The sequence below is a fragment of the Ornithorhynchus anatinus genome, chromosome 4, assembly GCF_004115215.2.
Source record: "Ornithorhynchus anatinus isolate Pmale09 chromosome 4, mOrnAna1.pri.v4, whole genome shotgun sequence".
Classification (NCBI taxonomy): domain Eukaryota; kingdom Metazoa; phylum Chordata; class Mammalia; order Monotremata; family Ornithorhynchidae; genus Ornithorhynchus; species Ornithorhynchus anatinus.
In genome coordinates, this window is record NC_041731.1 from 95,682,557 (window position 1) to 95,695,821 (window position 13,265).

Consider the following 13,265-nt stretch of genomic DNA (forward strand, 5'->3'; position numbering starts at 1 on the left):
GTCTCTTTGGTTATCAGAAATCAGATATTTAAAACTGTTCTGAGACTGGAAGCTCACTGTGGGCAGGGGACATGTCTACGAACTCTGTTTATATTGTACTCTCCCAAGTACCTAGTATTGTGCTCTGCACACAGTAAGCGCTCAAGAAATACAATTGATTGATTGGGGATATAGGAAAGAGGAAGACAGACTCATGGAAGGAGTATGACATCTTAGCTACTTTATTATGCTAGTTATTCATTCAGTCGTATTTATTGAGTGCTTACTGTGTGCAGAGCACTGTCCTAAGCACTTGGAATGTACAGTTCGATAGAGGAGCAGCGTGGCTCAGTGGAAAGAGCCCGGGCTTTGGAGTCAAAGGTCATGAGTTCGAATCCCAGCTCTGCCACTTGTCAGCTGTGTGACTGTGGGCAAGTCACTTAACTTCTCTGTGCCTCAGTTACCTCATCTGTAAAATGGGGATTAAGACTGTGAGCCCCACGTGGGACATCCTGATTCCCCTGTGTCTACCCCAGCGCTTAGAACAGTGCTCGGCACATAGTAAGCGCTTAACAAATACCAACATTATTATTCCCTGCCCAACCACGGGCTCATAGTCCACAAAGGGGAGACAGACAGCAAAGCAAAACAAGTAGTCATGCATCAATACCATCAAAATAGATAAATAGAATCATAGATATACACACACACACCACACACACACACATATCATTTGTATATATTTTTTATTACCCTATTTATTTTGTTAATGAGATGTACATCCCCTTGATTCTATTTATTGCTATTGTTTTAATGAGATGTACATCCCTTTGGTTCTTTTTATTGCTGTTGTTTTTGTCTGTCTGACTCCCCCGATTAGACTGTAAGCCCGTAAATGGACAGGGATTGTCTCTATCTGTTGCAGATTTGTACATTCCAAGCGCTTAGTACAGTGCTCTGCACTTAGTAAGCACTCAATAAGTACTATTGAATGAATGAATGAATATATATATGCACACACACACAATTATAATTATATAATTAATAGATGCTTGGACAGAAGGGGCATGATGTAGTGGACAGAGCACGGACCTGAAAGTCAGATCATGGGTTCTAATGCTGGCTCCACCACTGGTCTGCTGTGTGACCTTGGGCAAGTCACTTCACTTCTCTGTACCTCAGTTCCCTGCACTTTCCCTGCTTACAAGGAGCTTAAAGTCTTAAAGCACTTGCAAACTATCCAGATGCAGACCCCTCCCCACCCTGTGTGTGTGTATTATATAATAAGCATAGATGCATATAGAACAATTTGGGAGTAGCTTGTCCAACTTCACATGACACTGAAAAATGAAAACACATGTAATAATGTAGACTCTGTATTTTTTTTTTGATGTCCTGAACTTGTTCATACTTCCATGTGATTCTAACATATATCTGTACATTTTTATAGGATAAGTGCACTTCCCGCTACAGTGAAGATTTTGTGCTCCAATTGGAAAAAGAATTGGTCCAAGCCAGATTGAGTGAAGCTGAATCTCAGTGTGCACTGAAGGAGATGCAAGATAAGATCTTAGATATAGAGAAGGTAAAAGCCAAATTCATATTTCACGGTATCAAAAGAAGATCTTCCTTACTGGAGGTGAATGGCAATCAGTTGGTGCTTGTTGAGTGTATACTGTGTGAAGAGTGCTGTATTACGTGCCTGTTCCAGTACAAGGGAGTAAGTAGACAGGAATCCTGACTGCATGGCTGTCAGTGCACTGTAAGGGGTATAACCATTTTTAAATTATTGATACAGATAATGAGAATTTCAGAGCAGCGTCTCTTTCACTAGAAACCTTTTATGTAGATGACTGAAGGTGTTATATTTGAGGGGCAAAAGTTAAGAGTAGTGAGGAGGGGCAGAATCATAAAGGGAGGGAGTTTCAGACAACGGGGAGGATATGGGAAAGGAGTCAGTAGTGAGGTAGATGAGATCAGGGCACAGTGAGTAAGCTGGTGCTAAAGTAGCAAAGGGACTATAGGCTGACCTGTAGTAGATCGATGACATAAGATAGGAGGGGACAACCTGATTGAGTGCTTTAAAGCCGATGGTAAGGAGTTTCTATTTGTGGAGATGGGAGGGCAACCACTGAAGGTTCTTGAGGAGTGGGGAGACGTGGACTGAATGTTTTTGTAGAAAAATGATCTGGGCAGCAGAGTGAGGTACGGACTGGCGTGGGGAGAGACAGGAGGCAAGGGGAGACTAGGTAGGGTGTGGAGGGCAGAATGAATCGCAGTAGGCCGCTCAAACAACTGCTATATGGTCAGCTAAAATTGGGAAACTGGTAGGAGGGAAGATGGGAAATACTTTAAGCACACAATTAAAATCTCAGGCATTGCTGTGCCCCAACTGAGAACAGAGTATCCATTGTTTGTGGCTAGACAAGTATGGCTATAGACTCCAAGACTCTTCCCTCAGGAGATCAAAATTAAGATTACTTAGCTAGATAACCCTGAGGTAGAACACAGCCATTTGACATTTGGGGTTCTGCGAGAAAGATTATGAGACTTTTAAAACTCTAGCCGGGACTCCAGCTGATAGTTCTGTAAAGGCCTGAGTGACCATAGGCCAACCAGATTCCCAATTAAGATAAGATGGGTCAAAGTTGGGATTTAATCAGTATCACAAATTGAAGAAAAAGATCATAACGGAACATCCTGAAGGAGAGGTTTATAGAGTAATACTTAAAGCCATATCTAGGTTCAAGGTAATTAGGGCCAAGGTAATGGTCTGATTAACAGAAATCAGAAACCATGTGGCTGCCTAAGGGTTTATTTGGGAAGATGAGTGGAAGCAGAGTTTAGACTAAGGTAATCTTCAACTAAAACTTGTCTTAGCTTCCCTTTTATTCCAGGCAAAATAAACTGAATGGGAGACTTTAATGTGATATTCCTTCTGGCTGATTTTCATGGGAGCAAATAGGCACAGGTTATCACAGCAAGACCAGAAACTCTATACTGCTCTCTCTTAGGTTCTCCCTCAGGGGAACATGGCCACAATGCCAATGGGAGAATGGAGAACTTTCTCTTTCCTCCCAGAGTGCCCTGATATCTTCTGGGAAGTGTAAGCAAAACCAGCCCCTCTGCCCAATGGAGTTTGTAGTCAGTCATATTTACTGAGTACTTAATGGGTGCGGAGCACTGTACAGAGCACTTGGGAAAGGACGATATGACAGTAAACAGACACATTCCCTTCCCCAAACGATCTTACTGTCTAGTGGGGGAGATATGCCTTCATTAAGGGTTTAAAGGTGGGGAGAGTTATTGTCTGCCAGATATAAAGAGGGAGACTGTTCCAGGGTAGAGGCAGGACGTGAGTGAAAGGTCAGCAGCGAAATAGACGGGATCAAAGTACAGTGAATAGGTTGGTATTAGAGAAGCAAAGAGTGCAGGCGGGTCATAGTAAGAGAGCAGCAAGGTGAGGTTCGGTGGGGGGACAAGGTGATTGCTTTAAAGCTGATGGTAATGAGTTTCTGTATGATGCGGAGGTGGAAGGGCACTCACTGGAGGCTCTTGAGGAACAGGGAAGCTTGAACTGAATATTTTTTGTAGAAAAATGATGCAGGCAGCAGAGTGAAGTATGGACTAGTGTGGGAAGATAAACAGGAGGCAGAGAGGTCAGCAAGAAGATTGATACAGTAATCAAAGCAGGATTGGATAAGTGCCTGGATGAATATGGTAGCATTTTGGATGGAAATGAAGAGCAGATTTTAGTGATGTTGTGAAGGTTGAACTGACAGGATTTAGTGATAGATTGAATGTGTGGGTTGAATGAGAGAGGTGAGTCAAGGATAACTCCAAGCTTATGGGCTTGTGAGACAGAAAGGATGGTGATGCTGTCCACAGTGAGGAAAGTCAAGGGGAGGGCAGGGTTTGGTTGGGAAGATAAGGAGCTCTGTTTTGGACACATTAAGCTTGAGGAGACAGAAGCACCTCCAAGTAGAGATGCTTGAAAGATGTCTTGAAAACCGGAGGAAATGCAAGACTGTAGAGAGGGGGAAAGGTCAGGGCTGGAGATGTAGATTTGGGAATTGTCTGCATAGTGGTGTTATACGCATAGGCTGAGTTATACAAGGAAATCAGCCAGGTAATATAGGAGGGCATGAGCTGATTGAGTGCTTCGAAGTCAATGGTAAAGAGTTTCTGTTTGATGCAGACCCTGGAGATTTTTGACAAATGAGAAGACAAAGACCAAATGTTGTTTTTAGAAAAATGATCCAGGCAGCAAAGTGAAGTATGGACTGGAGGGGGAAAAGACAGTAGGCAGGGAGGTCAACAAGGAGGCTGATGCAGTAGTCAGGGTGGGATAGGATGAGTGCTTAGATCAACACAGCAGTTTGGTTGGGGAGAAAAGGACAGATTTTAATGGGGCTATGAAGGTAGAACACCAAATAAAACAGTGGGAACAATCACAAGGAATCATGAAAATATCAACACATGAAGCTGCCAAACCTGAAACACCACTATCTATTATCAAGCATAAAACTGCTAAAAACTCTGTGGAAAACTCACTAATGATGAGCAAAATTGTTTAAATGTCTCTTTCCTCAACCAACAGGGAAATTTGATGAAAAAAAAAGTGAAGTGATGGCAAATCCTCTGGGATTGATGTTCCAGTTGCTCATGCTACTGGATGTAGGAGAAAGGGAAGGAAGGCATAAACTGAAGACTTAATACCATCTAGGAGAACCAGGGCATTCCCCAGTGTAGGGTGGTTAGGTGGTCTTACAAAAGGATGAGTTGGACCCATAGATAGATGAAGGTAGAGCACCTGTAAGTCAATCATCAGTCATTCGTATTTATGAGCACTCACTGTGTGCAGAACATTGTACTAAGTGCTTGGGGGATTAGTTTACAAAGCTAGAGATACTTACTCCTGAGATGGTTTCTTCTTTTTTCCAATTTTGATGCATTTAATAATTTTACTGTTATAAGGCTCCATTAATTGCATGTATCCTGAGTTGTTTTTATCTTAAGAATTTGAGGCCTTTTATCTAATTCTGACTGAAAATGCCTGGAGGTTCAAATATACATAAAAAATTTGATTTTCGTTCAGTAGTATTTATCGAGTGCTTACTATGTGCAGAACAGTACTAAGCGCTTGGAATGTACAAATCGGTAACAGATACAGTCCCTGCCCTTTGACGGGCTTACAGTCTAATCAATTTTGTGGAATTGGGTTCAATTGGGGTCTCTTATCTAATAAAATAAAACAAGAAGAAATAGGCTAAAGTGTAGAATGAGGGGTTTGGTTAGATGCACTGAAAAAGACATTGGGAATTCTTTGAATGTCTTTAAAAAATAAGAGTATGTTAGTCTCATGAGCCAGATTTTTCTGGTCTTAACCTGAGGCGAGCACTAGGATCCAAATCCAACAGACCCTTCTCCACACTAATCCTCCTCAACCTCTTAGCAGCCTTCATCACTGCAGAAAAGTCCCTTTTCCCTGGAAATACTAGCTAACCTTGTTTTTTCTGTCTCTTTCCCTGGTCCAGTGCCTGCCTCTCTGGTTGACCCTTTTCAGTCTCTTTTGCCAGCTCTACCTTTGCCTCTTCCACCTAATTGTGGGTGTCTTTCAGGGTTCTATTCTGGCTCCTCCTCTTACTCCACCCTCCTCTTGGGGAGCTCATCTGCTCCAGTGGCTTCAACTGCCACCTCGATGCCGATGATTCCCAAAGTTACTAGGCTAGCCTTGACCTCTCTCTCCTCCTCTGCAATCTCACTTTTCCTCCTGCCTTCATTCAGGACACCTAGGTCAATAGGTACAAAACTGACTTCTTCAGCCTCCTTTCCTCTGAAATTCTCCACCTAACTTTCCCAATACAGTTGACCCCATCACCATCCTTCCCGCCTCACAGACTTGGAAGCGTGACAGTATCCTCGACTCTGTCCTCCCTGTCAACCCCCAAATTCAGCCTGATGTCAAATCCTGTCAGCTCTTTTTCCATGACGTTTCTAGAATCTGCTCCTTCTGCTCATCCAGATGGCTACAGCTCACTTCTCAGAGGCACTTGGTCTTTCGTGGCTTAACTATTTTATCAGCCTTCTCACCGAACCCTTCTTTCTCCAGTCTCTCTCCTCTCCAAGCCATTCTTCACATTTGATTTTTAGAGGGATAATTTTTCTAAGTATTCCTGTCATCTTTTTGTGCATGCTTCTCCACTCCTCTAATAATAATGTTGGTATTTATTAAGCGCTTACTATGTGCAGAGCACAGTTCTAAGTGCTGGGGTATATAGGATAATTAAGTTGTCCCACATGGGACTCAACAGTCTTAATCCCCATTGTACAGATGAGATAACTGAGGCACAGAGAAGTTAAGTGACTTGCCCACAGTCACACAGCTGACAAGTGGCAGAGCCGGGATTCAAACCCATGACCTCCAGTGGTGGTCCATCCCTCTCCACATCAAACAGGAACTCCCAAGGTTCAGCTTTGAATTCAATAGCATGGTGTAGTGTAGTAGAGCAAGGGCCTGAGAAACAGAAGGTCATGGGTTCTATTTCCAGCTCCGCCACTTGTCTGCTGTCTGACCTTCTCTGTGTCACTTCATTTCTCTTGCCTTAGTTACCTCAACTGTAAAATGGGGATTGAGACTGGGAGCCCCATGTGGGAGAGGGAATGTGTCCAAAACTGATTTGCTTGCATCCACCCCTCCGCTTAGTACAGTGCCTGGCACACAGTAAGCACTTATCAAATACCACAGTTATCATTATTACTTAAATCGTGAGCCCCACGTGGGACAGGTACTGTATCCAGTCTGATTAGCTTGTATCTACCCCAGTGCTTAGTATAGTAAAATATCATATTTTTATAGTGCCTGGCACATAGTATATGCTTAACAAGTGCCATTCATTCAGTCATTTTTATTGAGCACTTACTGTGTGCAGAGCACTGTACTAAGCTCTTGGGAGAGTACAGTACAACAATAGACACATTCCCTGCTCACAAAGAGCTTACAGTTCTTATTAAAGGCACTCAGTCAGCTTTCTCCATCCCCCTCAACCCTAGTTTTCTCCTACTATCCTCCTCTCTCCAGCTGCAGTTCAAATGCTTCATTCCTCTCAACCTGCCTACCAACTACTTAATTCTTCTCTCTCCCACCACTGATCTTTGGCTCACACCTTCTCTCCAGCCTGACTCTCTTAGTCTTCAAATATGACTGACCACAGTCTCCCTGGCTTCAAAGCCCTACCGAGGGGGTGGATCTGTACCTGACCTGAAGGAAGCCACAGTTTTGCCAGAATGCAAGCAGATTGAATTTCGTACCATTGGAGGCTGATCCAAGCTCGGGCAGGGACTCTAAAACTCTTGTTTGGGGGAGTTGTCTTGGTTGTCGTGTTTTATTGAGCATTTACTAGGTGTCAAGTACTGCAATGTATTGCAAAAATCAAGCATAGTCCCTGTCCCACCTAGGACTAACCATCTCATCCTGAGTAAACTGAAAAAGATAGCAGTAGCAATCATACGATCAATTATATTTATTGAGTGCTTACTATGTGCAGAGCACTGTACTAAGCGCTTGGGAGAGCACAGTACAACAGAATTAGCAGTGGAAGGCATCCCTGACAAACATCAGAATTAACAAGTCAAGACAGTGTTAGGACAAGTAAAATCAAATAATGGTAATTGACCACTTACTATGAGCGGAGCTCCGTATTAAGCACTTGGGAGAGTATAATGCAACAGAATTGGCAACAGATTGCATCCCTAACATCAGAATAATCAGAATTGCATCAGACTCAACAAGTCAAGACATGTCAGACATGTAAAAATCAATCAATCCGTGGTATTTATTGAGCACTTACTATGTGCAGAGCATTGTATGAAGGTCTTGAGAGAGTACAACACAACAGAATTAGCTATGTTCCTTGCCTATAGTGAGCTTACAGTCTAGAGGAGGAGAAAGATATTAATATGAATAAAAGAATGGATTTTGAAAATGTGAGTCCTCAAGCTCCCCTGTGGACTAGGCAACTCCCAAGTTCCATTTTTGCTCTTTTTATCAAAGAAATAGCAAGTCAAATCAGAGAATCGCCTTTCTTCTCAAGTGGATTGTGAAATTAGATGAAGCTCTCTCTATTCTTTTCTTCAGAAGGAATTGTCTGTAAATATTTAGCAATGGTCAAATCCAAAGAAACTATCTTCTTCTCTTTCAGAGGAACAATTCTTTGCCTGATGAAAACAATATTGCACGGCTTCAAGAGGAACTAATCGCAGTGAAACTGAGAGAAGCAGAAGCTTTGTTGGGTCTGAAAGAGCTTAAGAAGCAAGTCAAAGATTTGGAGGAACATTGGCAGGTGTGCACCTAACTAGTTTAATATTTGTGAATAAGAAGCCACATCCAAGTGTGACTGTTACTTGAAAGTCCTTAACTATCCTCTCGACTCATTTCCCACTTACGCAACTTGTTGTTTTTTTAACAAAGTCACATTTGATGTGCACGTGCCTTGAAACCTTAGGAAAGGTGTCATTATTCCAAAGGTAGCAGCATGGCTTAGTGGATAGAGCCTGGACCTGTGAGTCAGAAGGACCTGGGTTCTAATCCCAGCTCCTGCACTTGTCCGTTGTTTGACCCACCAGCATGGCGTTGGAGAATAATAATAATAATGTTGGTAAAATTAGAAAAGTAGGGAAATCAGGTTGTCCCACGTGGGACTCACACTCTTAATCCCCATTTTACAGATGAGGTAACTGAGGCACAGAGAAGTGAAGTGACTTGCCCACAGTCACACAGCTGACAAGAAACATCATGGCAGAGTGGATAGAGCCCGGGCCGGGGAGTCAGAAGGTCATGGGTTCTAATCCCAGCTCTGCCACTTGTCTGCTGTGTGATCTTGAGCAAGTCACTTCATTTCTGGTCCTCACTTCCCTCATCCATAAAATGGGGATTGAGACTGTGAGCCCCAGGTAGGACAGGGACTGTGTCCAGCCCGATTTGGATCTACACCAGCACTTATGCAGTTCTGGCACATAGTAAGCGCTTAACAAATGCCACAATTATAATTATTTCATCTTGTGTGTCCAAAAATCCCTCCATAGCAGCAGACGATAATTGCGGCACTTATTAAATATACCAAGTGCTAGAGAAGATAAAAGATAATCAGCCTGGACGGTCTCTGTCCCACTTGGGGCCGACAGTCTAAGGAGCGGGGGGAGAGTAGGTATCTTACCCCCATTCTATAGGTGGCGGCACAGAGGTTAGGTGACTTGCCCAAGGTCACCCAGCCAGGCCAGTGGCCGAGCCGGGACTAGAAGTCAGGCCACCTCACTTCCAGACCCATCTCTTTACCCCAAGGCCATACTGCCTCCTATAGACCATGATACCTGGAGGGGTCCTTGGATCAGCCTAGCCCTCAGTTGCTAGATAGGTGAAGAAACTCTGAGACACTTGAATATCTATTTTCCTTTCAAAGTTATTCGGGAATGGAGGTTTCACAACCTCCATTGAGTCAACAAGCAGTGAACTAAAATGGACTCTGCCCCTACAAAAGGTCTGACCACTGCAGAGTCCAGCAGGCAACTTCTTTCTGATCATATTTATTCTTCTATTGCAGGACCATTCAGGCATGAACTTCCCCAGACCTTCCCATTACCTCTTCAACGCTCGACCCCTGCTTCCTCATCTTCCTCCCGCCTTCCACTCCCCCTTTCTCCTGAAATCTGTCCCTTCTACCCACCGCTCTGAAATCTGTCCCCTCTACCCACCTGCTAAAATCACTCCCATTTTCTTCCTCTCCCTCGTTGCCATCTTCAACCTCTCACTCACCATCGCCTCCTTCCTTCAACCTTTAAATGTGTAGCAGTCTTGCCCGTTTTTTCAAAAGCGTCTCGATCCCATGTTCCCCTCCTGCGATTGCCATATGTCCCTTTCCCCATTTCTAAACCAATCACACTTTCCCAAGCACTTAATACAGTGCTTTGTGCTCAATAAATATGACTGGCATGCACCTACTACCTTAGCTTCCTCTCCACCAACTCTTCTTGACCTTCCACACTCTGTCTTTTCACCCTTTCACCCTACAAGACTGCTCTCTTCAAGGTCATCAGTGACTTCCTCAGAGCCAAGGCCATGGGACTGGACTCTGTACTGATCATCCTCAATCTTTTCACTTCCTTTGACATCATAGATAACTTCTTCCTCCTCTAAACACTAGTCAGACCTCAGTCTTGGTTCTCCTCCAACCACTCTGCTCTTTCCAAGTTTGGTTTTTCTGGTTCTTACTGTGTCTCTCATCCTTTCACCCCCAAGCGCTTAGTACAGTACCTTGCCCACAGCAAGAACTCAGTAAATACGATTGAATGAATCCCCTTAAGCCTCTGTCCTAGGTCCTCATCTTCTTCCTTTACATCCACTCTCTTGGGGGGCAACTCGTGTGCTTCAACTCTCACTGCATAGATGTGGATGACTCTGAAATCTACCACTCGAGTCCTGAACCCCTCATCTGATCTGCAAGTGGGAAGCAACATGGCCCAGTGGAAAGAGCACAGACCTTAGAGTCCAGAGGACCTAGGATCCTCACTCTGCCGATTACTTGCTGTGCAAGGGCAAGTCTCTTCACTTTTCTGGGCCTCGGTTTCCTTAACTGTAATATGGGGATTAAATATCTGTTCCTGTTAAATATCTGTGTAGACTGTGAGCCCCATGTGGGACAGGGGCTGTGTCCAACCTAATTAGCCCGTATCTACTGCAGGGCTTAGAATAGTGCTTGACACATTATAAGCACTTAGCAAATACCAAAATCATTATTAATCATTATTTTGTGCTCTTTTTAATAAGGCACCATAAGGCATGTATTTCTCACAAATGGCATGATGCGGTTCTCTGTAAAATCGACATGCTAGGTCAGTGATTATTGAAAGATTGGAGACAGTCCTATTTTTTCTTCTTCGTCTTCCATCCCAGTCCCCCAAATTCTGTCCTTACCCCTCCTGGCCCCAATTCATTCATTCAATCGTATTGATCATTTCCTAGGTGCAGAACACTATACTAAGTGCTTGGAAAGTACAATTCAGCGATAAAGAGAGACAATCCCTGCCCACACCGGGTTTACAGTCTCAGTTATCATCATACTCTGGACCCTCTCCACCTTACTCAAACTTGTCATCAATTTCTGGACTCCCTGAGCACAAAGAACTTTCTTGCTAATGGGGGAGACCACATGTCATGATCAGTCAATCCGTGGACCTGTGTGCAGAGCACTCTACTAAGCAGTTGGGAGAGTTCAGCATAACAAGAGTTGGTAGATACGTTCCCTGCCCACGATGAACGTACATGATCATGCTATCCCAGATGTCATTACCATTTTAATGCTGGTTCTAGCTGTACGTGTTGTATTCTCAAGTGCTTAGTACAGTCCTCTGCACGCAGTAAGCCCTCAGATAAATATGTTTGATAATGCTTTAGCTTCTAAGTTTGCATTTGGTCCCACCTTGCAAACATTAGTAAATTACTAGGGGAAGCAGCGTGGCTCAGTGGAAAGAGCCTGGACTTCGGAGTCAGAGGTCGTGGGTTCCACTCCTGGCTCTGCCACTTGTCAGCTGTGTGACTGTGGGCAAGTCACTTCACTTCTCTGTGTCTCAGTTACCTCATCTGTAAAATGGGGATTAACTGTGAGCCTCACGTGGGACAACCTGATTACCTGTATCTACCCCAGCACTTAGAAGAGTGCTCTGCACATAGTAAGCGCTTAACAAATACCAACATTATTATTATTATTAAAAGGTAAGTTTGTGAAAGCAGGAGAGAGAGTATAAGAACTTAATACTTCTGTTGATTTGTTCATTCAGTCGTATTTATTGAGTGCTTACAGTGTGCAAAGCTCTGTTCAAAGGGCTTGGGAGAGTACACTATTATAATAAGTAGCCACAGTCCCTGCCTGCCGCGAACTTACACTCCAACATACTTAGTACAGAGCTCTGCTGCTTGTGCGAATCCACTATAACAATAAGCAGATGTGCCCACAGCAAGCTCACACTCCAGCACACTTAGTACAGGACAGCAGCATGGCTTAGGTGGAAAGAGCACGGGTTTGGGAGTCGTAGGCCGTGGGTTCTAATCCCAGCTCTGCCACTTGTCAGCTGTGTGACTTTGGGCAAGTCACTTCACTTCTCTGTGCCTCAGTTACCTCATCTGTAAAATGGGGATTAAGACTGTGAGCCCCACCTGGGACAACCTGATAATCTTGTATCTCCCCTAGCGCTTAGAACATTGCTAGGCACATAGTAAGCACTTACCAAATACCATTATTATTATTACAATGCTCTGCTGCTTGTGCGAGTACACTATAGCAATAAGCAGACACAGCCCCTGCCCACATAGAGCATACACTCCAACACATTTAGTACAGTGCTCTGCACTTAATAAATTCTCGGCACATACCATTGATTCTAGAGAAGCAGCGTGACTCAGTGGAAAGAGCCCGGGCTAGGGAGTCAGAGGTCATGGGTTCGAATCCCAGATCTGCTACTTGTCAGCTGTGTGACTGTGGGCAAGTCACTTAACCTCTCTGTGCCTCAGTGACCTCATCTGTAAAATGGGGATTAACTGTGAGCCTCACATGGGACAACCTGATTAACCTGCCCAGCGCTTAGAACAGTGCTCTGCACACAGTAAGAGCTTAACAAATACCAAAAATATTATTATTAGAGAAGGACTTGAGTGTGGGCTATAAGCTTTGCTTTCATGAGAGCGACCGCCTGTCTACTTGTTTTTTGTTGTCTGTTTCCCCCTGCTTGACTGTGAGCCCGTCGTTGGATAGGGATTGTCTCTATCTGTTGCCGAATTGTAGTTTCTGAGCGCTTAGTACAGTGCTCTGCACACAGTAAGCACTCAATAAATACGATTGAATGAATGAACTTTTGCTGTTCTAGCGCCATCTCTCTCGAGCTACCGGGAGGTGGAAAGAAGCACCCAAGAAGAATGCCGTGAACGAGTTGCAAGATGAATTGATGACCATACGACTTAAAGAGGCTGAAACCCAAGCAGATATAAGGGAAGTGAAACAAAGATTGATGGAGATGGAAACCCAGGTAGGATTCAGAGGTTGAGGTATCGGGGAATTCTCAACAAGTGATTCCAGGCCTTCCCGGATTTGCTTTTCGCTGGCTCCTTCTCCCTTCTGCATCATCTGTGCCCTTGGATCTGTGACCTTTGGGCCTTTGATAATCGACCCACCCTCCCACAGCACTTATAATAATAATAATGGTATTTAAGCACTTACTGTGTGCTGGACAGTACTGTA

At 44.0% G+C, this 13,265-nt stretch overlaps 1 protein-coding gene across 8 annotated transcripts in view; it reads left to right on the forward strand.

Annotated features, from left to right (window-relative positions):
• EVI5 (ecotropic viral integration site 5) overlaps nt 1-13,265 on the forward strand; it is a 217,689-nt gene that overhangs the window by 122,589 nt on the left and 81,835 nt on the right. For 6 of the 8 annotated variants that reach the window (XM_029063239.2, XM_039911863.1, XM_039911862.1 and 3 more), the window contains 3 exons: nt 1,430-1,564; nt 8,181-8,321; nt 12,895-13,053. In XM_029063239.2, coding sequence (XP_028919072.1) covers nt 1,430-1,564; nt 8,181-8,321; nt 12,895-13,053 — 435 coding nt within the window. The remainder of the gene's footprint in view (nt 1-1,429; nt 1,565-8,180; nt 8,322-12,894; nt 13,054-13,265) is intronic. The other 2 variants (XM_039911866.1, XM_039911864.1) reach the window with 2 other exon arrangements.